At 39.9% G+C, this 27,189-nt stretch overlaps 1 protein-coding gene across 4 annotated transcripts in view; it reads right to left on the bottom strand.

The window, feature by feature from the left end:
• The window catches only part of stk40 (serine/threonine kinase 40), an 85,538-nt gene that overhangs the window by 40,813 nt on the left and 17,536 nt on the right, over positions 1-27,189 (bottom strand). For all 4 annotated transcript variants that reach the window (XM_033045460.1, XM_033045461.1, XM_033045463.1 and 1 more), the window contains 5 exons: positions 20,048-20,174; positions 16,281-16,366; positions 14,509-14,649; positions 12,949-13,170; positions 10,310-10,362 (listed from right to left, as the gene is read on the bottom strand). In XM_033045460.1, coding sequence (XP_032901351.1) covers positions 10,310-10,362; positions 12,949-13,170; positions 14,509-14,649; positions 16,281-16,366; positions 20,048-20,174 — 629 coding nt within the window. The remainder of the gene's footprint in view (positions 1-10,309; positions 10,363-12,948; positions 13,171-14,508; positions 14,650-16,280; positions 16,367-20,047; positions 20,175-27,189) is intronic.

Genomic DNA, 27,189 nt, shown 5'->3' on the forward strand with positions numbered 1-27,189 from the left:
ATGGAGGGCTAAAAGGGGCCTCAAAATGACTTTGGTGAGTCGGCTTAAAGAAATTCCCAAAGTTTATTAAAACAAGAGAATAACCAGAGAGAAGGTAGGACCACAAGGATAAATGAGGGAAGAAGGCTGGGGGTGTAGGCGAGGTGTTATACTTTCCATCTGTTTTCACCAAGGACATGGAGGTCAGTGAGATCAGGGGGAATACCAATATGCAAGGACAGTTAGAGATTAAGGAGGAGATAGTGTTGTGGATTTAAGTGCATGAACGTAGATAAATCCACAGGAGCTGATGGGAAATATCCCAGGTTATTGAGAAGAAAGGGTAAGAGACGAGACTGTGGGACACTTGACTGATATTTTTGTGTCTGCTCTAACAACAGGTGGGGTCACGGAGAACTGGATAGTAGCTAATTTTGTTCCTTTAAGGAGGGAAGTAGAGTGAATCCAGGGAATTATTGGCCGGTGAGCCTCACGTCAGTTAGGAAGCTATTGGAGAGGATTCTTCAAGCCACACACTTGAGTTTGCTAAAAACATGTCCAACTTCATTACTCCAAACTCCTCTTTTGGACAGGGATTCAGGTTACATGTGCTAACTGCACATCAGCTCGTCAAATTTTGCCAATGATACTCACTGAAGAATCCTGGAGTGTTTAATTATATACAAGACACTATAAATATACATTGTTACAAAGCGACTTTTCAAGATGAATAGATGAGCAAAGTGGAAAATGTAGGCAGAAGCGTCCATAGTGCAAGAGGTAGCTGAAGTTTCTGTCAGACGATGAGGGCTTGGAAACTGAGGATAAGATGGCAAAAGTAGAAGACTCGATAGTGACACCACTTCGGGAGAAGGAAACAATGCCAAGGAGCATTTCTAAATCAGGAGGATGTTGAGAACAGGATCTTATTCTCCTTAGGCATTCATCCAGGACTGAAAATCATTACTTCTGATGTGAGTAATGAGGCCAATGTGCCAATGGCAGATGGAGCAGATGGTGATAAGAAATCAGGAAAGGAAAGAAAATTTACTAAAAGATGGTAACCAAACATGTTTTAAGTTTTAGAAAAGTGTGGAGAAGAGCCAGGGAGACAAAATGTTTGAACAGGCAATCTGCTGGAGGAACTCAGCAGTTCAAGCAACATCTGTGGGCAGGGAGTGAAAGAGGAATTATCAATTGTAAATTTTAAATAAAAACCCCGAATCAAAGATATGCGGAGAGGGACTATTTAGCCAGTATAACAAGAAGAGGGGAAGTGCTGAGACCGGGCCAGTAGGAGGGGAGGGTGAAAGTAGAGGTAGCTAGGTAGTTAAGCAGGAACACAAAGACGACCAGTGATGCAATTTGATAAGTAAGGAAATTCATAATGCAAACTTTTAGGCGAGAAGCAAATGGTACATAAAACCCGAACTTGGCGAGTAAAGGGCCTGTCCCACTTGGCTGTCATTCGCGCGCCATTTACGCGACCTGGTAGCGTGTGGGTAGCGCGGGACGAGCACATGGAGTGGTGTGGAGTGGCGTGGACTTCGTCCTGAACTAAATCTTTGCACGCCACCGGCCTGTCGCGTAACTGACGGCCAATGTGGGACAGGCCCATAAGAAGCAGCTGAGCCAGTTAGTGAAATGTATGTGAAAGAGGTGGATAGAACCAAGATGCAGAGAGAAATGAAAAAAAGGAGTGGGTGTGAGAGAGGAAAAGAGGCAAGAGTCGAAATGTGTGTGCTTTCATATTTCCTTCACTTCAAGAACAAGAATTCAAACTTAGAATATTTTTTTGGCCTCTAATCTTTCTCACTTGACTCCACAACTAAGTGCAAAACATACTGCAAAGAGTCTTTAATCTGACTACTCTTGCACAACCCGTTTAAGTTAATATATTTGGAACAGCATTCATAAACTGAAAACATTAAATAATGCAAGTTAAATAGAATGCTTTCACATTGAAAGTCTAGTTTGCTGGAACTTTGCTAACCAACATTTGAGAGCTGGCATTTTGGATATTAGGTACATGTCAAACAACAGTTTTTATAACACATTGTAAAGAAGCAGTATTTGCACAAATTCAAAGATTCAGCATTAAGCCAATGTTCCACTTCAGAAATTGGCTGCTTCCAACACACCATTAAAAACTTTAAGTTCCCTATTCACAAAAGAAATCCATTGGGAACATTTTAATTACCAGGCCAGATGAAAGACAGAATCAAAACCAATGCAGAAAAAATTGGAGAAAATTAAAATTCACCCAGGAAATTTTACAGATGCTTCAATTATAAAATGTGAAGAATTTTAAATTTATTTTTAAAACCCAGACACATAATGACCTCTTTGGAAAATGCTGGCATAATGGATGTGCTTTTTGGGATCCATCCAGATTCAAGAGTTTAAATCCCACCAAGGCAGCTGAGGAATTTAAAGTAGCTAAATATGGAGTTAAATACCTGGCAGCAGCAATGATAACCCCCAAAACTTCCTTTAGTGAAGATTTTTTTAAATCTCGCCTGGCCTCTTAAAACAACTTCAAGCTCACAGTAACGCAGTTAATTCAAACTGCCTCTGAAATGACCTTGGAAACCATCCAATTTAATGACAATTAAGGTTGACAAATATAAACTTTGCAGATACTGGCCATAGTTCAAAATAATTTTAAAAATCCATTCATACTCGGCTGTGCTCACGGGTGTAGTCCGAGCTGTGCATTCTGCAGTACTGATGCTTATGGATATAGAGCCTTCCACAGGTATAGAGCCTCCATGTGAAGGAGAATCAGTAATCATCATCTTATACTATCTTACCCTACTGACACCAGTCTTATATTACACACAAGATATTTTGTTAGATGCTTGGGATTGAAGGATAAACTTTATCCAACATATACACCAACATGTTAAAGCAGGAGACCAGCATCTACCAAATACTATCTGAGCATCAACACTGCAAGTACCTGGTAACCCTTCTCATTAGGAGAATTGCATTGCTAGAAAAATGTATAGTGATCTTCCGCAAAATCATATTTGTCATTGAATTCCATGTTACAAGTAGGGATGTGTTCCTATGGGATGATTTTCTCTTGTGTAATAAATACGGCAGCTGCAGGCTTATGGTGGAAGATCACCTAAGAGATTGTCTTGTCAGATTGCAAAGCAAAGTTCTCACAGCTGTATTTGAAGACACAAGAGAGTAAATAGAGGTGCTCATCACCTTACAGCCTTCAGTTGGAATAGGGACATACACTTTTAAATGCATGTCAGAACAGTGGTTGTTTAGGTGTACAGCTTGCACTTAAACTTGCTGGTGCTGTTTCAAACATCGTAAGCATGGACAAAACTGCTGGACAAAGTGAACCTATCATTCTAAGATAAACCCACATTATGAGTGCATACTTCAAGTAGAGAGTGAAAAAGTACAAAAATGAAATGTTTGCTTTGCATTTTTCCCCCACATAAATTCCCTTTAAGAAAACAGTATTCAGTATCACAGATTTTTGGGTTGTGATTGGTGACTTTCCATAACACGAACAGCTTTAAAGTGGGGGTTTGCCTGCATTACTTTGCACCATGCCCAGACGACCAATTTATTGCAACATTTTCTAAGAGAGGAGAAATTTACTGAACTGTTCTACACTGTTTTTCCCCAAATATCTCCAACCCCACCCAAAGGCTGGAACAGGTAGGTATTACGAAGGAACTGAACCCACACATGGCTGTAATTAAATATGACTCACCTTTTAGCACAATAGTAACTTGCACCAAATATAGAGCATTAGCCTTAAGCTAAATTCATATTTCCACAAGATTCTGGTACAGATGGGAAATTGAGGAATAATTTACGAGAAATTTCAGAGAACCTGTATTAGATTACACCATCTAAAATATGCACTTACGTGCCATAGACTAATCAAGAGGAACTATAACTAGATCTACTCCCTCTACTAAAAAATGCACTGTTGATCCATGTGAGTTAGTTACGATACGATAGAACTTTATTTGTCCCAGGAGGGAAATTACATGTTAAATCAAGAGGCAATGCGAGTATCATAGTAAACTAACGTTAGTAACTAAACAAAGTTAGTTACTTTTGTAAGTGTATTTTGCCTACTTACTTGCCTATCTGTCCAGTGCCTATCTAACACATTGCCTCATCTGTACCATGAACATCCAGTCCCTTTACACCTCCACCCCCAACCTGAAGGCCCTCCAGTTCTTCCTGAACCAGAGACCTAATCAGATTTCCCCGACTAACACTCTCCTTTGCTTGGTGGAATTTGTTCTCAGCCCCAACAACTACTCTTTGACTTCTCTCACTTTCTTCAAGTTAAAGATGTAGTTATGGGCACTCGCATGGGTCCCAGCTATGTCTGACTTTTTGTTGGTTATGTCAAACAGTCCTTGTACAAAAGTACATTGGCACCATCCCCCAACACTTTCTCCACTACATTGCTGACTGCATTGGGCTACCTCCAGCACCCGTGCAGAACTCAATGATAACTTTAATTTTATCACTAACTTTCACTCTACACTCAAGTTCACTTGGACTATCTGACAACTAGCTCCCATTTCTTGATCTGTCTCCATCACGGGGGTCAGACTATCAACTGATGTCTACAACAAACATACCACTCCCAGTTATCTGTGCTTCACCTCCTCCCACCCTGCCTCTTGCAAGGACGCTATCTCCTATTCTCAAATTCTCAGTTCCTGCCACATCTGCTCCCACAATGAGGCTATCTCGTCTAAGACATCCAAGATGTCCTCTTTCTTTAGTAAAAATGGATTCCCCTGCTCTCATAGATGGAACCTTCACCAGTGTCTCCTGTGTCCTGTAGTTCTCCTCTTCCTCTCAGATAGAACATGCTAAGAGTTCCTTTGGTCCTGATTTTTCATCCAACAAGCCTCCATATTTAACACACCATCCTCCGACATTCCTGCCACCCTCAACGTAATCACACCACCAGCCAGTTGAAGAAGGGTCTTGAGCCACAATATTCCCCATCCATATTTTCCAGAGATGCTGCCTGACCTGCTCAGTTACTCCAGCAGTTTGTGTCTTATTTTGTATCTTCAAGGTTGGTTTAATTGGCAAACAAATCAAAAATAAATATTTTTTAAATGAGAGAGATAAACAGAAAAAGCTTAAGCAGAAATCTTTAAATATTTAGAATTTCTGCACACATGGACTTTCCAAAAAATTGATTCAACAATACATGACAAACATGAAAATGTTTGTGGCACACAGACAAACTCCACATCAAGTCCAACTCAAACAATAGGATGTGCATGAACCCAGAGTTACAAGAGAACAGCGCAGAATTTATAACATGTACGCAATTCATTTAAGGTTGAAGGTAGACACAAAATGCTGGAATAACTCAGCGGGACAGGCAGCATCTCTGGAGAGAAGGAATGGGTGACTTTGAAGAAAGGTCTTGACCCAAAATGTTCAGTCTGAAGAAGGGTCTCGACCTGAAAATTACCCATTCCTTCTCTCCAGAGATCACACCACCAGCCAGTTGAAGAAGGGTCTCGAGCCACAATGTCACCCATCCATATTTTCCAGAGATGCTGCCTGTCCCGCTGAGTTACTACAGCATTTTGTGTCTACTTTCAATTTTAACCAGCATCTGCAGTTCTTTCCTACACATTCATTTAAGGTTCATTGTTTCCAGATCCATAGACTAACTTACATAAGAATATTTATGTATGCATGAATATCCATGTATGCATGCAAGATGGGGAGAAAACACACACACACACACACTGAACTTTGTTTAAATACGTCAGCAAATTCTCTCTTGGGGGCGAATGTGGGGGAAGGGAACAGTTTAGACAGGAAGGAAAGAACTAGACGTAATTACATCATATGCAGTCACAATTTACAGTCACTATTTGTTTCACATTTAAAACAAAGTGAAACATTATACTGAGCCATAGATTCTAGGTTTGATCAATGGATGATGCAGATGAGTCATGTAGTGGAGCTATCAGAATAGGTCCATTTCCCCCAATAATAAGATGGCAGTACCACCACACAAGCTTCCTGATCACGTAACCTTGATCCAAGCAGCCATGGGGTTTAACACATTCACTGGATTATTACTCCACACCTCTATAACCAAGCAGCTCTTTCTCCTAACCTCACAACACCAATTCCATTCCATTAAGTATCCATGGTTTAGAGGCAGCCCAGAAAGAATCCACTGTTAAATACTTTTTCTGTAATGTCAATGCCACTTAGTTTTAATAACTACATTGAGGGGTAGGAGATAGGGAAACAGAGACAATATATACCGATAGGTGTGGTATTAAAATTGATTTTCAACAACGAACAGCCAAATGACACCGTGTTGGACCTACTTTCTATAGTGCAAGAAACTTTCAAAGATAATTTAAATTTCACACTTTCCAGATTTAAAAAAAAATCTAATTGCCTTCAGAAGGAGGACAGAGATCCCATGCTGTTTTACAGTTAACTAAAAATAATAGATTACGGCTCTTTCAGATATACTCCACCACTTCAAAGTATTCATCAGTAAAAGTAGAACTTTGGGGAAAATCCAAGCAGTCAGGGACAGAGAGGGAGTAAAGAAAATAAAATAACAGTAAACATTTCCCAGCAAAGAGCTCAGTCTGAAGACATTGTTTGTCTACATCAAAGTCACCGAGTCAAATTCAGTGTGTGAACTACTTTGAAATATTTCAACGAGGCTTTGACAGGAAGCTTCAAGTTCATGGGCCCACCCAAAAAAACCACAGCAGAAATATGTTTGACAAAATTTGCTGTGTCAAGAAAAAAAGGTGATTACTGGGGGAACAAAGCAAATCATTGTTGGGAACAGGACCTTTCTACTTTTACACCAAAGAATCTTCAAAGTTTTAATGGTAATACATCAAAGCAATATTTCAATTCCGGGCCCAGAAGGCCATCCTGAAGCCCAGATACTTGTAGCCATTCCTGACATACCTCTGGCTGCTGGTGCTCCTCATGCACTGAGGAATAGTATGAGCCAGATGTCTTGTTGACAACTATGGCCATGTCTGCCAACACTTTTGCATAAAGAGTTTCCTTATCAAAGCACTGGCAAACAAGAACGGGCATCTAATTGCTCATCTTCTGATCAGCTTGTTGGCAATATCACCAATTCTACCAAGACACACTACTGAGATTGGCAGCAACAATCTGAAACAGAGCACTTGGTGTCTGAGATAGGTGGGAGCATGCATTTGGTGTTCATAGTGCCAAAAATGTTACCAGTTAATAAGTTCCTGGTTTCCCTATCTCAGGCACTCTGGTGAGACGGAATCCTGTCCTTAATTAATACTAGCCGTATCATATTTTTCAAATAGTCCTGTTGGCTATGTTGCAATTTTCCTTAACTCAATGCTGATGATCTAAGCATGCAACAAGAAATCAAAGTTGGAAAAAAAAGTGTTTATATATCTTTTTTACCCCTCACATAAAGTTTGTAAGAGCTAATGTTTTTAGTCTGTATCTCAGATTTATGCATAGTGAATTCTGTAAGGGCAAATTTCCATTACGCAAATAGCCAAGAGAGACAAAATAGTTTGGGCCTTTATCCCTTTGAGTTTAGAAGATGGAGGGCTGACTTTGTTCAAACACGAGGGGGGCGTTTTTACTAGTGAAGTAGACTCGAACAAGGGGCAGATCCTTTAAAAATGTTTATTGACATTTCTTCTCACAGAAGGGGTGAATATCTGGAATGTTCTGTCCCAGCAGGTGATGCACCAGAAGTATTTGAAGTCGAGGTGGATAAATATTCGATAGATCGAGGAACAGAAGGACAATGAGAAATGGTACAGAAGAGGAGTCAAGTTTACCACTGATCGGCTAGGATCAGATTAAATGGTGGGGCAGGCTTGAAGGCCTACCTTGTGTTCTCGTGTACACTGCAACAATAGATTCTCACTTCGATCCCAGCATGCTTAAATTAATCTCGGCATTGAGAACTCGGATTACTTCCCTTTCTCTCACCCCACGGTCATTTAAACTGAAAGTGGCATTTGCATTAAGAAAAATAAAGCACAATAATGCACAGCCATAATGTACACACAGTACGCATCGGACATTCACTGCCACTTTATCAAAAATTATAAAGTATGAGCAGGCCTCATCATATTACACACTTTACTCAACATGAATCACGCAAATATGGTTTCTTCACCAAATTACATTGTCTGTTTATAATGAATACTGGAAGACACTCCCTTTGGATGACAACATAAACTTTAACCTTGCAACTTCCTCATTAAAGCAGCACTCCCTTTTCCCGACTTTCTCCAGCCTCTCGCTACATACAAGAATGCAAATCTGTAGCCCACCACAACACTATAGTGAGAGCGCAATTGCACTCTGACAATTCATGGAAAATAGTTTTTAGTGCTTTCTTCCAGGATCCCCCCCCCCCAACCCACCACCTCAGTCCGAAGGGAACCGACCCAAACGTCACCTATCCATGTTTTCCAGGGATGTTGCCTGACCCACTGAGTTACTCCAGCACATAGCCTTTTTTGTAAACCAGTATTTGCAGTTACTTGCGTCGAGAGGTTTTTAAATTCATGCTTTCAAAAGATCACTTGCATCCTTCAATAGTAAGATTTTTAATGAAGCATTACTAAATTCAAATGGTTTGCATTAACCCATTTAAATGGTTGTGGTTAGAAGCAGAGTAACACAGTGGGCATCACTGTGCTGCAACTATAGAGCTGTTACCTCATCACGCCAGACCGGAATTCGATCCTGACCTCAGGTGCAGTCTGTGTGGAGTTTATACTCACTCCCTGTGACTGTGTGGGTTTCCTCAGATGCTCCAGTTTCGTCCCATATCCCAAAGACATTCAGGTTTGTAGGCCAATTGATCTCTGTAAATTGCCCCAAGTGTGCAAGGAGTGGACGCAAAATGGGACAACATAGAACTAACGTGAACGGGTGGTTTTGGTGGCCAAGGGACTCACTTCCATGCCCTATCTTTCAATCAATCATTGAATCAATTCAATACTTCATCTCTCTGCATACACTGATTTCAATCTTTGTGAATAAGACATTTATTCTGTGTTAGACAGGACAGCGGGATTCACAGCAAGCAATTATCATTTATGTAGAAGTGTGAAAATCTGATCTGTTTATAGCAACATTATAAATGACAGAATAGGCAGGAGCACAAATTATGAAATGGCAGATAGTGCTTAAAATCAGTTATGGTCAACAGTCAAGAGTGTTTTATTGTCATATGTCCCAGATAGAACAATGAAATTCTTACTTGCTGCAGCACAACAGAATATGTAAACAGAGTACACTGTGAACAATATAATGCACGAGAGAAAAAAACGTTCCGTGTGTGTATTATATATCAGGTGCATCAAATATTCTTGGCAAAACCTCGACTTCCGAGGGGAAAGCTACCTGTCAGCACCAAGGACAGGAGTTTCAGCTCCTAGCTGTGGAGCGAGTGGGTGGTTGGTGATTCAACTGCCGGGTAACTCCATGGTTTGCTGCACAATCTGGCCTAATATTCCCATTGTGAAGCTATAATGTATACTCTATGAATGGTAGTGGGTGAAGGTAGATACGTAGCACTCTAAATGAAAAATGATGGGACTGCACTTCCTTTCACTGACCAGGGATGCATGTGCAGCACCTGATTGAACTGGAGATTTCTAGCTCTCAGGTTTCCTACTGTAATCTCAAAAATCCTTTAGCTACATACAAGCTGATGAAATTGGCACACAAAGTTATGCTTCCAAGGTTATGTTTGCCGCTTGATTATCAGGAAGCGTATCACTGCCAAGGAGATGAGTTACTAATGCCTCCTGGATGACTCAAACCGATTCTGATGCAACTGGTTATTTCAGTCTGCAGAAAAATAAAGCTTTAAATTGCCAAATAATAAAAGCAGTGAATTGCAGTGTGTACATTAAATTGGGACCAGGTTACAAGAATCAAAACCTGCTTTAGACTACTGTTGTTATTAAATAGATATTATTTTAAGTAATATTACCCCCAAGGTGTTTGGTCTGTATTACAAAGCTATCCTAATCTATTATTAAATGGATAATAACAAATAGAAAGGCTATAGGTACTATTGAAAGTAAATATAAATTCAGTGGGGATGAGATCTAAGAATCAGTAGAAAAGAGGTAACAGCATGGTCCTATAATTATTCAAGAACATTAATATTGACAATAATCTCTCAAACAGTTATATGTCCCAGGCCTCTGCATTAACACTCATCTATTGAGAACAGAATAGTATAATAACACAACTTCAAAAATCGAGGGAATAAAATCACTCAGCTTACCTTTTATTTAGCACCATGTTCCCCAGCTTCAGATCCCTATGCACAATGTTCTTCTACAGTAACAGAAAAGGAGAAAAGTAGATTACTTTCTGTGAGAGAGCTGCCTTCAATAGGCCAGAGAACGAAAGATAATGACCAACAATCGGTCGAGATTCATAAGCAAAGGGACTATTGGTGGTACGATATTTTTAAATATTACTTTGTCAAAATATTCCAAGAACATTTGGTATGCTTTCAAGGCTTTCTAAACGACACACCATTTTGGTGGACACAATGAGAAGGAATTTCAAGAGTAGCAAGTTGGGCAAAATCATATACCAAATTCCAACGACAGTGAAAATATAAGCAATAGCATATTTCTTTTTAACAGAGTTATTATTGATCCTTTCTCATTTATTCTGGAGAAGATGAGAAGCAAATCGGCAGGTAAGGAGAGCATAAGAAGATCAGACACCACATCCCAGTTTCCATTTGCTTAAACTGGATTATTTGTGCAACTCATAAGACCCAAGCTACTTTACCTAGTATAACATCAACTGTCTGCAATAATGACCTTTTCCAGAGTCTCTACTAATTGCTAGTTTACAGCCTTTGAGAGACTTAACATTAAGCTTAATAGGAATTTAAAAAAAGCTGTTATGACAACATTATTTCCAGTTACAGATGTTCGAGTCAATGTGTGGCTACCACTCATTATAAATGACAGGGAGATCATGTGCATTTGAGATAACTACCCTCTCACTGCGATTCTGTAGAAATAATCACACTTTCCTCAGGTCATTTAGTAGTCTTTTTGCTCAGAATCTAGATATACACCTTACCAGCTTCCAACTCAATTGAAAACTACATGTATTATGTCAGTAACTCAGTTCACCAAGCAGCTGGCTTCTGACTCCCAATATAGCAACATCCCACATAATTTAAGCACTTTATAATTATAGTAAAAGTAAGATTATTTTGCTAACCCTATTTTCTGCAGCAGTTCTGAAAATGCAATATTATCAAGCATATCAAGGATTATTTTCATACCGCAAAGTTTTGTTCCAAAACATTGTGATCACACTGATTTATGAAATATTGTCTGCTTAGTGATATGCTGATCAGTTTATGCAAGCCATTCTGAAAACACACAACTTTAGATTGAAACACAAAGAGTTTAAAATGGCAGCAGAATTATGTTTACTCTTAGTTACACTGCTCCCTCTCTCCTTTCCAAATTACACAAATGTTAAGGTGATTTTCTATCAAGTAATAAGAAAGATTTGAATGATCCGTTAAGTCCTATAGTGGAGTTAAATAAAGTGTGCTCATGGAATCCAGGAAATGCAGTTTAAGCTGGATAAAATGGCAGGCTGAACTTGATAGACCAAATACTACTTTCCAATGCCATTCTTATGATAAGCTTCAGCAATTGATAGCCATACGAAGCTGATTAAGTCAGTAAAAAGTTGGAAAGTTAAATTACTGCCATTCAATTCTGACTCTGAATCTGGACAACCATTACAGACAACTCAAAAGATGCACCTGACTGACTCCCAAAACCCCCTTTTAAAACTACACCTATTTACCGCAGCATGAAATGGGTTTTAAATTAGATTCATAAATGCTCCACAATAGCTACCTTGGATAAACTGGACCACTAGTTTTTCTTTGTTTAAACCTATGTGTTAAATTGCATTATGTAAAAGAATGCAAGATATAACATGTATTCCCTCTACTGATAGGCTCCCGAAAAAGAGAGATATTAAAATTAAAACTGGACATTTGGCAATTAATTCAGGAAACAATATTTACATGCAAAGCAATAGAAATTCCTGCCAATGTTGTAGATATTATTGAAACACCTACATTTTAGACATCAGATAGCGAAGGAAAGCTTCTTATTTTACCTTCTTAACATTGACTATCCCTTCCTGATATCTTCAATTGTCTGTGTACACATACTCCTTGTCCATCTATTAATTGTTTTTCTATTTATCTTACCAGTCACTGTTTGCATTTGTTGCATTCCTTGATGCTTGCCTAAACAAAATCCTACGGGCCACCAGACTGCATACCCGTAAAGTGATATGGTCAACGGTGATGGCTGGGTCAATCTTCAATTATATTTCACACACTTAAATGCAAATAATTGATATTTACAACAAAAAGAATCTCATTGCAAACAATAAATTACTAAATGTTCTTCCAATCGTCAGTTAAATTAACATGACTTTCCTTCAAATTCCATTGACTTTTATTTTCCAAAATATCTATCCTGTGGAATCTTTGCAAACGCTCACAAAACATTCTATTATTAGTGGACCAAAATCCATGCCAAATTTCTCAGTTAATCTATGCTTTTCTAAATAATTATTTATATTGGTTCCTTTTTAATCTAAGTTTGACCACGACTGACGCAAGGCTGTCTGCCCTGAAATTACTTGATCTAGCCTTTCAATCTTTCTAAAATAACTGTACCAAATTAGCAGCCTACCAGCCTAACCCCCCCAAGCCCAGCCCAATACTACACCGGTAGTCAGAGGATTGCATTCTTGAGGACCTTGCTCAGAGTGCCATAGACATACACCAATGAAAATTTGCCCTCTCCAACAAATATCACCACTGCAAATTAAAAAAAAATGCCAACATCCCCTTACCTTGTGTAAAGCTTCCACTACCCGTACCACGTCATAAAATATTGCAATTGTTTCACGTTCACTCAGCCTCTTCTCTTTAATGACATAATGCTGTAGATTGATGAGATCAGCAGTTTTGTCACTGAAGTCATGGGCGCAGAGGCAGTCCAGAACTAAACAGATTCTTTTCTTCATCCGCCTTATAATCTTGTTTGATTCAAACTCTTCCACAACAGCCCTGTCCTGTAAAAGGGTAAATGCACAGAAATAGCACATGTAATTTAACTTATTCTGAAACACTGGGTCTCTCTCTGCTTATAGCCTGATAATATCTGTGAATAAAAATAGACTTTACAATTGTAAACTGGTAAGGATCACCTATTTTCATTTACTGAAAAAACACAAATGTATACTTTCCTTCCACTTTTTGACGCTCACGGGCTCACCACATAAGCGAACAAACTCTGCTTTCCAGGCTGCAAATACTTTTACACTGTTATTTATGAAACCGTTGTCCTTTCAGTTAACAGTATTACTTTACGATTGAAGCAACAGTAAAAATGCCTTGATTGGAATGTTATAGAAGTTCTGATACTGTTGCCTGTAGAAAAAAATGAGTGTGATCGATGGCAAGATGGCACCAGAGTGACTCTTTGTGTGCTGGTCCCAGAAAAGGACCACCTATTATTCCAACACAATGGCTCCACTCTTTGGAAACTCAGTATTTCCAGCTGTACTGACAATATTCAATTTTTCTCTTCACTACCTATTGTACTTGCATAAGGTTTAATTGTATTCATGTATAGAACCGACAATTTAAAATCCCCAAATTTTCACGTCCTTTTATATCTGCACACAATTGATACACATTATACTCTTTTGTATGGCATGTGGATAAGATCATCTCTGCTTTAAGTGTAGAAAATGATAAACTACCGGTAGACATATAACTTTTAAAGTACGTTACCTTGACATGGCATTTCTAGCACTACTTTGCATTGGTTCATGTTTATGTTTCCATGTGTTTACCAGAAACCAGGGAAGTCACAGAAATTAACATTAACAAATCTGCTCCCAGATCCCTCGTCACAGTAAACCAGAATCAGATGGAACCTGCCTAATCGAGGAAATAATAATTTGAAGAAAACATTGATTTGGTTTCCAAGGAAATGTGCCCATAGGCATTAATTTCACTGACTAACATAGATTAGAGTATGTCAAATTTGCATTCCTGACAAATTCAGTTCATAATTTGTGAACTAGCAATGGTTAATTGCTTGACTAGGCAGACGCCCACCTGATAAACATTTGCCACAAGAAGGGATTTGGGAGTAGATGGAGTTAAAATTAATTTCTGCATCCTGCCTGGTTTCTTGGAAGCATACACTTGGAAGCATACACATAGACATGAACCAATGGTCACACTTAATATTTTACTGCATGATGGAACTTTGTCAAATTTATACTGGCTTAAACAAAAAAATGTTTGCAAGAAAATTAAAAAAAGGCAATAGGCGATATTGCCAGAAGCATTTGAATGATCAACATGTCTACTGAGGGTGCTCCTGCATTGTGCTTTACCTGAAATAGCCCATGGTGATGCACCACTCCATCTTGACTGTGAAGCAGGGACAGAAGGGAGAACTCTGTATGTAAAAGCATCTTTCCTTGTCTTTCTTCCTGAGTTTCCATTCCTTCACCTCTGTCCTCAAGAGTCAGAATCTAAAGTAGAAGAGAAGGTTGAGCAAAGCGTTTGCAAAAATCAGAATCCAATCAGAGTGTATTCATTTATGTATACCTAGACATCTAGCAAAAATATTTACTAAACAAACGCTCACTAGGTTTGCCAGTCAGATATAAGGGGGAAAAAAAATCACAAAGCTATTAACATATAAAACAAACAAGCTCATTGACTCGAGGCAACAACTTTTTGTCACTCCACATGTCTATCAAAACAGTCATAAATTCTGCAGTGTGTGACCTTTGGAATCAGACTTGTGCCAACAATATTGAAGTCATCAGCATTAATGTTATTCCCCAGCTTTCTCCATTTACTATCCCTTAAAAAACTGGTAAACCCATGTGGAAAACAGTCTAACTTTTTCACCGTTTGCTTCTATCAATCATACTTAAGAAAAACGCTAGTAGACCATAGGGGCATTTGAGCTCCTTCAATCAATAAAAACATGACTGTTTCAAAGTCACCAATCAGCTTTCCAGCCTAATTGCCAAGTCAACATTTACCTGTGTGCTTGTTATCTCACAAGTTCTTAAAAGGTTTTGCAAACCAGTTGATTGAAGAAACCGACATGATAATCATTAATACACAATGCTGGAGAAAGGAAAACTGCAGCACAACTTGGATGAAATGAAATGAAATGCAAACTGCAATTTTCAGGTGAGGGAATAGAAATTGGGAGGCCAAATTAAGTGTAATATAATAACATGCTTTTAAAACTGCACTCACATTTATAGATTTCCAACAGGACCCTACATTAATGCACTTTAAATGACACGGCCTCTTATCTCACTTCAATAGTCAGTCATCCTACAGGATCTAGACAACAAACACATCTGCACATGTTGACTGTTGGCAGCACCAAGTGCAAGCTCAATTGCATTCTTCAATCCTCAACTAAGTATACTTTCAATGTTTGTAGAGGTGGGAGTGAGGAGATGGTGGAGGGAAGGAAGTAGTAGTACAGAAATTTATACAAGAGCTTATGAATAAGTTGAATCTGTTGGCTATTCAATGGAATATAATGATAAACAAATGCCAGTGATTGAAGTGAAGCCTCCCATGACTATCCCTTCTGGCCAGGGATTATAAAGGCCTAGCTGTTAAAAAAAATGCCGTGGGCTTTAATGTTAGCCTCACTGGACCATTTAGCTTTGAAGCAAATTACCAATACTGTTAACTTACTTCCAAAATGGGGTGGGAGATTGCAACCTTCACGTGGTCCGCCCTGTTTCGACGAATGCAATCAACCTGGCGTGCACAATCAAATAAGATCAAATAGAACAAGTTTTCCTACAACTTTAGGTTGTGCACGCCATACGCAAGAAGAAGAAGACTTCCAAAATTATTAGTGCTGGTGACAGTGACAAATGTGTAATACTTAATTCCCAAAGTACCTGCTAGGATATCTTTAAAAGCCTTGACACTCCGGTTGTGCAGTTAGCCATTTTTAGTTCAGGTGAATGCAGTTTAAGAAAATCACTTTTTGCAACACAATTAAAAATACTGGTCTGATTCAATTTTAATAAAGGACACTTTAAAAAAAAAATGCCAGTATATCCTTCAGTTTATTGTGTAATATTTTGTAAAATGTTACCAGGCAAGTTTTACTCACTTTTAATTGATAGAAGTCATCTGTTCCATCTTTCCTCGCCAAACACTGAACAATGCTCTGAACAGGTGAATTTCCTAAACGAGGACCTGATCAAGAAAATAAAATGATTTAAAAAGAAAAAAGCATTCCCTGGAGATTCTTTTCAAGTTAGTGGAAGACCTATGACTAACAATTGCATAAAAGACTTCCCTAATGTGCAGGACATTAAATAAAAATCAAGGTTATTTTGTATATTAAGTGGGAGCCTGCTGGGAACAGCTCAGTATGACTAATCGCTTGAATCACTGAATAAAACCATAAAAACATGCAGCCGAGACCAAAGCCCAATTTCCAATCCTCAATACAAGGCAAAGTGCGTCATTTGGTTTAAACATTCCTGGAAAAATATCAGTGCAGAATAGTGTTTAAATAACTAATCAGGATACATTTTCTTTCCCCCACTCTTGAAAGCAATCAGTTTCTCAGACAACAGGGCTGCCCTCAAATTCTGTGACACCTCAGGTTTTGCAAACTGCATTACTACATTTGATAATCAACCTGAATACCATCCAAGATCTTACAGCAGCGTTTATTTGAGACACATCAGAGGCCAATGGCAAGATGATTTTCTCCTCCCTATCCCAGGAGCTACAGTTGGTATAGATTTACAACTATTCTGCTAAATACCATAGATTGTGCACCAAATTCAGCCATTTTCTGTCAAATTAGATCTGTATTTCCACAAGGAAAAAAGATTTTTATTCTTTATTCGAGTCACAAGACATGACAGAGATCAGTACTTATCACAAACTAAATATGCCCTCTTGAATGAGACACAACCTCAAACAATAAAGTCCTTCTGGTGATCAAGCTCAAATGGTGGTGCAAGGTTGGGAGCTCCAGGACTTAGATCACACTAGTGATGGAACTGCAATGCATTTCCAAATCAGGAAATGGAGGCGTACCAGTTTACTAGAGATAAACAAGTGGCAATGTGTCCATTCCTCGACTATCCATGTCCTTCTTTCTGCGAGCGCTGAAGTAATTGGCTTGAATATCTGTGGTGTAATTTGCTGTTGTGGTCACATTGCAGTTTTTGCACTCTGGTGGGAGAACCATTGAATGTTTAGGTTGAGTGATTGGATTTCAATCAAGCAGCCTGCTTGTTACTGGAAGTTGTCAAGCTACATGCGTTGTCATAGCTGCACTCATCTGAACAAGGAGTATATTTTTAATAACACTCCTGCCCAGAAATTTGTAGATGGTGACAAATTTTGACTTTAGGACATAAATCACCTGTAATGCTGCAGGCATGGGAAGTTCTGTCCGAGTTACTCAGCGCCTGACCAAACAATTTAACTATAGAATTTATGTGCATATCCCAGTGACATTCTTGTCAATTATAACCCGAGCCAGATAATGCATTTGAATGGCAAAGCAAAGTAATTGTTGACATAGTGATTGCCGAGGACTTGCACAATATCAGTGTAACTTACTACTCACTATCAATCTATGTCTAAATGCAGTCTACATCTGACTGCAAGCAGGCATGGGCTATTTCACATCTGAGGAATTATGCCTGGAAATTAATAATGTGGCAGCTTCTACACTATTTAACTTACTCTGGGGGAAGTTCATTGAAGTACCAGTTGAACGTAGCTGTGCTCAGGAAAATGCCAAGGAATTTGCAGTGAATGTCTTGGGGATGGGATGATAGTCCTCCAATAATCACAACAATCCACTTAAGTATGCTTCCAACTGTGAAGCTTTCTACTCTCCATTTTCACTGATTTGATCCTTGTTCAAACGCTGCAATGTTATCATGGACGGTAGGGCAGTCACGGTGGCGCAGCGGTAGAGTTGCTGCCTTACAGCGAATGCAACGCTGGAGTCCCGGGTTCGACCCCGACTACGGGCGCTGTCTGTACGTAGTTTGTACGTTCTCCCCGTGACCGCATGGGTTTTCACCAAGAACTTCGGTTTCCTTCCACACTCCAAAGAAGTTCAGGTTTGTAGGTTAATTGGCTTGGTAAATGTAAAATTAGTTCCTAGTGGGTGTAGAGTAGTGTTAATGTGAGGGCATCGCGGGTCAGTGCTGAAGGACCGGTTTCCGTGTTGTATCTCTAAACTAAACTAAAATGCCTCTCAATTTATTTTGGGAATTTAGACTTTGTCACTATTTAGACCCAGGCTACAATAATGCTTGGAGCTAGGCAATCCTGATAAAATCCAAACCCAGTGAATAGAAAGTTAGTCCTACTTGATAACAGTATCAAACAACTACTTCCACGATTAAGATGTTAATTAACCAGATTGGCTTTGTTCTGCTTTTTGCAGCCAGGCATCTGGGCAATCTGGCATCAGGCATCTGGGCAATCTTCCATGCTGGATGGAAGCCAATGTTGTAACTGTACAGGAATTGCTCAGCAGGAGGCAAAGCTTGGCTGAAACAAATATTCAGCACAACAGCTGGGATGTAGCTTGGTGCCATATTCTTTTGTTGTACCAGTTGACTCTGCTGTTTACATAGATCAAGTCAAATGGTTTGTAAATTGGCTTTTGAGTTGAGAATCTCAGTTTGCTCAGGAGGAAGACAAGATGGATGCTTCGGAGAGGGGTACAGATTTACCAGAATACTGCCTAGATTAGAGGGCATTCCCCAGAAGGGGAGGTTAGACCAGCTTCGATTGATTTCTCTGGAGCATCAGAGGCTGAATGAATACCTAATAGAAGTATATAAAATGATTAGAGGCATAGATGGGGTTGATAGTCATAACCTTATTCCCATGTAGAAGTCAACGACGAGAAGGCAATGCTTTAAGGTCGGGGAGGGGGATATTTAAGGAGACATGCGAGGCAAGTTTTTATTTATTTATTTATTTTTATAAAGAGTGGTGAAATGCCTTGATTGCGCTACCGTGCGTTGTTGTGGAAGCAGAAGCAATTTTAAAGGCTTTTTAGGTAAGTTCCTTGATATGTATTGAATGGAGGGATATGGATCACTTGCAGGCAGAGATTAGTTTAACTTGGCATCATGTTCAGCACAGATATGGTGGGCCTAAGGGTCTGTGCTGTACCATTCTATGCATTAACTTCATACTTCTGGCTGAAGATGGATGCAAATGCCTTATCACGAGATGCAGCAACCATTATTATCCATTCAAATGTCCCACAATTGTGTTTATATTGTCCATTGTTTTGGAAGGAGCATTCAGCTGAAGCAATTCCCCCTGCTGAACTATAAATCATCTGTGCAAAGATACAATTTAATTTGTACCCCCCCTCCCCTCCAGCTCAAGAGGTTGGAGAGAGGGTGCTTTCAGTAATTTTCCCACATCAGCCTATGGGTAAAATTCAGGAGCAAAAATGCTTGTCAATTTTCACATTAGCTTCTCAAATGACAAAAACTGTTTGGTCACCCAGCCACAGAAACAAACGTTGCAGATTTAATGCCCTGAATCTTAACCAGGTGTGATTAGTTTCAGTGCACCAGGCTGCAAATGGAATCTGCCATGAACTACTGAATACGACTGGGAAAAGCGAGATCCTATTCCTCATTGCAATCCAACTCCCAAAAGTACCCAGGGCAGGTAAATGCACGATTGAACGAAACACAAGAGGATGAATTTGCTAACATCCACCACCTAGCATCAGAGGAGGTACAAAGCAAGAGAAGTACTTGAATTTAGCCATACACAAGCTCATAATGAGAGAAGTGGTACAAATAAATATTAAATGGCTAAAGATCATTTCCCCCTCATGGAAGGTTTCTAACTGAAGGAACTCACCGAGGATGAATGGCCCAGCCCTTTTACTGTTGGTCCCAGCGATCCCTGTGCAAAGAGCTTTGGACTGTGCTGAAGATTCGCCGGCTCCTCTGTCTAGCGCTCGCCTCTTCATCTTCCTCCTCCAATTCTAGGGAAAACAAGCAGCCATTTACTGGTCAAGAACCAACTAATCAATCGACATTTTTAGACAAATAACCAGTTGAGCTGCTCAGGAGTTTATAGATATTGTGTAATTATTCCCCACTCGAAAGGAATGTTGTTACTTACCAGCTTCTAAAAGAAGTGGGTGTGAGACGTGATGCTAGTGTGCATGAAAAAAAGAAACGATTCCCAGATAGGGAAAACGAGTGAGTAATCAGCTTAGAATCTCCTTCATGTTAATGTGCCCAAAGCACTTTACATATTTTTTTTTTTTAAAGTCCTGAGAAACGAGTTGTGTCACTGTAAATTCAGTGGGAGGAAAACACTAGCTTTCAGTAAAGAAATCTAAGAAGCTACTGAGAAGCTTGCCTTCTACAAATATGTATTTATGCCAAAGCGATTTTCTTTAACACGCAAGATTATTGCTTTCTTAAATCATATTGTGCATCTCACTGTTCTTTCTTTACCATTAACAGGCAGCTTATTACAAATATAAAGACAAAATATAAGCAGATAGTTTACCTAACTAAGAAATTCCGAGTTTTAAAAAAGCTTTAAAAGTGCAGCACGGTGGAGCAGCAGTAGAGTTGCTGCCTTACATCGCTTGCAGCACCGGAGACCCGGGTTCGATCCCGACTACAGGTGCTGTCTGTACACAGTTTGTACGTTCTCCCCGTGGGCTTTCTCCGAGATCTTCGGTTTCCTTCCACACTCCAAAGACGTACAGGTATGTAGGTAAATTGCCTGGGTATGAGTGTAATTTGTCCCTAATGTGTGTAGGATAGTGTTAATGTGCGGGGATCGCTGGTCGGTGCGGACTAGGTGAGACAAAGGGCCTGTTTCCGCGCTGTATCTCTAAACTAAACTACACCTTTGTAAGCAATCAAATGTTTACCATATTTGTACATGTCCCAATTTCTGACAAAACATTTGAGTTCAGTGGTGGTTTTAAGAATCTACATTGCATCTTAAAATAAAGGGGAGAGAGAGCGAGAGAGAGAGATAGGAAGAATGAGGAGGTTGTTGAAGACAAAAAGGAAGTAGAAGGGAAGATGGGAGGAACAAATTGGCACTGAAATTTTTCCACCTACTCCTCGGAGGTGGATTAAGTTATTATTTCCACCATTTTACTGTGGAAAAGATGGTACAGCTCGATGGAAATGTCTTATATGTTGCAACTTTAATATTTCAGAGGGAGAGGCAACAAATGTCAACTATGGTAAGTTAATAATAAAAACAGAACATGCTGGAACCATTCATTAGGTCAGGAGAACAGTGACAAACGAATTAACTAAATTATCAGGTCAAAGACAAAGGGTCTTAATGTTTCTGGTCGAAGACACTTCGCGTTCACCTGGAATGTAAACTCCATTTCTTTCTGACTTTGACCATCTGCAGTTTTGATTTACATTAATTCTGTGCCTTTTGTGTGATCAATGATTCAATTAAAATATTCCAAGACAGACATGCAATTATATAAACAGAAAATGTTGAAAGTAGAAATGTCTGACAGTGTCTTTGTGGAGTGGGGGAGACCGTTAACATTTCAGCATAACTCAAAAGTTAGAAATGCAACAGAATCTAATTGTTTTAAATACGAGCAGAGGAGAGAACAAAACGGGTCAGTGATAGGGCGGACACTAGTAAACTGAATAATATGGTGATACCAGCTGAAATAAATAAAAATCAAACTGCCATTGTAACACAGTGGATTGAGCAGCATCTGTGAAGGGAAAGGAATTACCAATGTTTTGGTCAAAATCCTACTTCAGGAATGAGAGGGGAGGCTGAAGGTTGTATATAGAGGGGAAAGTGAGACGTGGATCAGTAAATGATTGGTGGACCGAGCAACACAGACACTGCACAATATGCAATGCTCCTCCAGCTGTTTGTTTTTTTTACTCCAGATTATAGAATCTACAGTCTGTCTGGCTGAAAGCCACTACTTTTGTTTAAAGATGTAAATAGAAAGCGATGAATGAAATCTTCAATACCAAATGAGGCGAAAAAAATCAAAGCAGGAGATGAAAGAGTAGCATGGTCGATTATCTGAAACAGTGCAATTCAATGCTAAGCCCTAAAACATGCAAACTTGTAAGATGAGGTGCTCCTCCATTTGCATAAATAATGCTCTAAGAGGCTGGAGCAGAGGTCAGTGGTAAAAGTATGGAGAATTAAAAATTGGGAAGCAACTGCAGGCTCAGATTCACCTTGCAAAATTAGTTAAGATGTTCTGCCTGTGGATTCTTCCATTGTGAGATAGATTAATATAATTTGATACACTGCAAGAGCCAAATGCAGTAGATCAATTTTAAGTACAAATAAACTGCTACTTCATCTGGAAAGAGGGCTTGGATCTCTGGACAGTAGGAAAGGTGGTATATAAAGTTTCCACGGCTTGCTGTTGCATGAGAAGGTGCTCTGAGGAAAACGGATATTAGTAGAGACAGCAAACTGTACCGGAAAAATAAAGCAGGAATGGAATGGGCAATAAAGACAAGGGAAAATCACAGGCCAGGGACAAAGGAAACTCCAGTCAGTGTGGTGGGAGGAAAGGAATGATAATAGAACTGTGGGAAATTGAACAGATATGGTTAAGAGCTGTCTGTCCGACTATGGAGGAGGGTGGGGGTAAATTAATCAAGGAAAAACATGTCTGCATAATTTGCATGGATGGTGGTAACATCAGAACAGACACAACAGAGACTGCGAAAAAGCAACAATCTTCACAAGGAGGGCGAGAAATAGTGGTCAAGGTAGCCGAGAGCAGGAGAACTTATAGTGGACAATGGTCACTAACCTGTGCCTTGAAATGGAAATGGGGAATTCAAGAAAGGAAGGGGAAGATAAACCAGCTGAAAATGAGAGCAATGTGGAGACTGGCATCAAAGTGATGAATCTTTTGAGTTCGCTACAAAATCAAAGTGACTGAAAATTAATTAATCAATGGACTGGACAGTGTTGAGAGCAACTTGCAAGGATTGAATAAATGTGCCACACATTTCCCAAAGTGACAGGAATAGATTGGTCACACATTCCCACAGTTACACCTTTAATCTAAAGGAAGTGAGTGGAGTTAAAGGAGAAGTTATTCAATGTGAGAATAAAATTTTAGACAGACAAAGGAAGTTGGTGGAGAAGGGGTTACAAAGCCAAGATTATGTTCACAATTACAATGGAATAGAGAACTTCATGAGTGTAATACGTCATTGTAAAGCCAAAATCTCTATCAATCAAAAAATGGTAGTCATAAAAGGAACTACTCTAATGATTTGTACTCGTTACAGTGAAAAAAATAATTCCTGCACATCCAGCATCAGACAATTGCAGTGGGACAAATGTTTATACTTTGACATAGCTCCAAAAAAAATCTTATCCAACCTAATATACTGATTTAAACTGTTAAAAAGTATTTTTTGTCATTCACAGGTGGATATTAGTCTAAGTAATACACCAGATTTACTATCATCCAATTTCTTCGAGTGACTCATGATCAAAGATGACTTGCTCCTACTTCAGTTCTACAACTTCTCCAGTGATTGACACAGTGAAGACAAGATCCACAGACTCTTCCACAGATGGGCAGGACACGTGGGTGAGTGGTCTACAAGGCTGTGTGCCATTTCTGTCCTTTATGCTGGGCTACCATGTGTTCCTGAGAAATGGTTTAGGTACCCAGCGGCACCACGTCCCCAACCTGACCAGTGAAGGGTGACGGATACCTAAGGGTCAGCGGAGCCATGATATTGTCCAGGGAGGTGTTGAGGATATCCTAGAAACATATGTCTATCCGCCTGGTAACCTCCTCTGATTACAGAATGGAATAGATTGTCTGATTTGGGAGTCGGGTAATGCTCATGCAATCATCAGTTAATCACTAATCTGATTGACTTAATTCAAGTTAAGTTTGTTGAGGCATTGTTTAATCATTTATTTCAGAGACAGCAATAATTAAATATTTTATTAAACCTCCAGCCGAGCTGTCCATCGAACATGGAATGATTCATTCCATTCAACAGGCGCGTGAAAAGACAGTATAATTTGTTTATCCCAGAAGATGAAAAGCTCTTGAACAGAGTTTGTTTCGATTCATTACAAGATATTGAACTGCAGAATACAACTTCAGTGTTTCATTAATTTAAATGTATTTCCCTGACATCAGGGCGCTACTAATTACTAATGAAGCTGACTTTGGAAGCCAACTCAGAATTCTCTCACAATAAACAAGTGCTAGTCCTGCTGTACTGGATTGGGGTGACAATGGAAACCTCTACCCCTCCAGAGTTATGGTGGGCCAACTATTAAATATATTCAGAGCCCAAAATAGATTTTTTGGATTACAAGAGAAATAAGAATTATGGGAACAGGAAGGAAAATGGAGCTAAGGCTGAGATCAGGTGAGATCACGTGTAGGAAAGAACTGCAGATGCTGGCTTGAATCGAAGGTAGACAATCTGAAGAAGGGTCTCGACCTGAAATGTCACCCATTCCTTCTCTCCAGAGATGCTGCCTGTCCCGCTGAGTTACTCCAGCATTTTGTGTCTACTTCAGATGAGATCAGACTGAATGGCAGAACAAGCTTGAAGGGCCACATGGACAATGCCTGCTTCTATTTATTATGTTACTATGTTCACATAACCACCCCCAACCCAGTAAGCAGTCAATTCAAAGCCATTGTCAAGATCAATACTGCATAACACGGTTTGGATACAAAGGTAAAACTGTTCTCGAGAATAGGCCTGAAGAAAATCCGATGCTTGAGCATTCAATAAGATCACAGCATTAGTTTTTATCTAAGCAGCACTCGCCTTCAATAATCCCATGTTCCTTGATTCTCTTAATACAGGTGCACAACCTTTTATCCGAAAGCCTTGGGACCAGGCACTTCTCGGTTTTCCGAACGGAAGGTTTTTAGCGTAGATTTTAACATGTGGCTCAGTGGTAGAGTGCTCGGCTCGTGGCCGCAAGGTCGCGAGTTTGCGCCTCGATCCCGGCAGTTACCCGGTCAGGGCCGGCCTTTAGCCGATAGGACCTATTTCTCCCATTGGGCCCCGCGCCTAAGGGGGCCCCGCGCTAGAGTAATCAAATCAATTGGAGCAAAGATCTTATAGCGAGCAAGATGGTCCACTCCTGCGAAATGCAATGAACTGACGCGTAGTCCGCACCGGAGCGTAACCTCCGTCATTTCAGTAACCCCGACCCGACTTCAGTTATGCCTCTCGCAGCGTTGCGGGGGAACAGTTTAGGTGTTGTTAAATGTTTTAAATGTTTTTTATCACTTCCTTTTTAAACGGCACATGCCTTGTACTTTTTAAACGGCACATACTGCAGATGCTGATAAACCCGAAGACTGACACAAAAGGCTGGAGTAAATCAGCGGATCAGGCTGCATCTCTGATGAGGAATACGTGATAATAGGAGGAAATATGTGATATTTTGGGTCGACTTTTTCAATAGCTGCCATGAGGGGAGAAGCGCCGGCACCAAGAGCGAGCGAAAGCGTGGACAGACGGACGAAAGCAACGTTCATAGAGCAGCGTTGGTAGACATTTCGGGTCGAGACCCTTCTTCAGACTGATAGGGGGGACTGATAGGGCAGTCTGAGTAAGGGTTTCGGCCCGAAGCGTTACCTATTTCCTTTGCTCCATAGATGCTGCTGCACCCGCGGAGTTTCTCCAACATTTTTGTGAATCCCTAGACCTAGTTCAGTGAGCGTCCACCGAGGGTCACCCGGAGAGGTGACCGCGGAACCTCTCCGGGCGACCCTCGGTGGACGCTCACTGTACTAGGTCTAGGGATTCCCACTCTCCCGGGCAATATACCCTCCCTTTTTTCCAGGACCGAAAATGTCCGATTTTCGGAGCTTTTCGGTTTGCGGAATTTCGGATAAAAGGTTGTGCACCTGTACCTAATAATCTACCTCTTTATCTCAGTATTGAATATATAAAGCAATTAAGTCTCAACAGCCCTCTTGAAAAGAGAATTCCAAAAATTACTTCCCTCAAGGCAAAGAAAGGATTTATCTTTAGAGTATTAACGAAGTCTTATTCATCCCATCTCACATGACAAATCCACCGCTTGGGGCTGGCACAGTGGCGCCGCAGTAGAATGCTGCCTTACAGCGCCAGAGACCCAGGTTTGATCCCAACTATGGATGCAGTCTTTACGGAGTTTGTACATTCTCCCTGTGACCGTGGGAGTTTTCTCCAGGTGCTCCGGTTTTCTCCCACACTAAGGACATACAGGTTTAAAAGTTAAATGGGCTCAGTAAATTACAAATTGTCCCTCGTGTGTAGGATAGTGACAGTGTGCGAGATGATCACCGGTCGGCACAGACTCGGTGGGCCGAAGGGCCTGTTTCTACACTGTGTCTCTAAAGTTTACAGCAATCAACCTGCCGAAGCTTCTTCGCACTTCCGCCATTATATTTTCTTTTTTAGATCAGTAGAGCAAACCTGTAACGATATTACAGGTACGCTCTCACCAGAGCCCTGTCTGAGCCCTTGCAGGACATCCTTATTGTAAGATGATATGAGAATAAGAATAAAGCACGGTACACCATTTACCTTCATCAATTGCGTTACATATAGATCAATTTTTCATCATTTATGTAAAGAGACACGATGGTCCTTCGGATTTTAAATATATATCCATCACTCACAATTTAGACGTACAAGAGGAAACGTGCAAAATAGCAGTTTTGAAAGGGATTTGGCACCAAACAAAACCACCGTTTCAAGAAGCAATCACACTGACAAATGACCTCTCTTTATCCAAAACACTTCAAATTGAATGTTCTTGAACACCATTAAAAGACAGAACTAGAAAGGAATTAGATTTAAGCCACAAAAACAAGATAGTAAACTATCCAAACATCCACCACCTCCTATCAATCATGGAAAAACTCATGCATGGAAATTGACATTCTAACCAGCAACTATGAAACAGCAAATGCAAATAGTAAATATGAAGAATTCAAATAGGTGTTTAAATGAACCAGC

This window comes from Amblyraja radiata, chromosome 27, assembly GCF_010909765.2.
Source record: "Amblyraja radiata isolate CabotCenter1 chromosome 27, sAmbRad1.1.pri, whole genome shotgun sequence".
In the NCBI taxonomy this organism is placed as follows: domain Eukaryota; kingdom Metazoa; phylum Chordata; class Chondrichthyes; order Rajiformes; family Rajidae; genus Amblyraja; species Amblyraja radiata.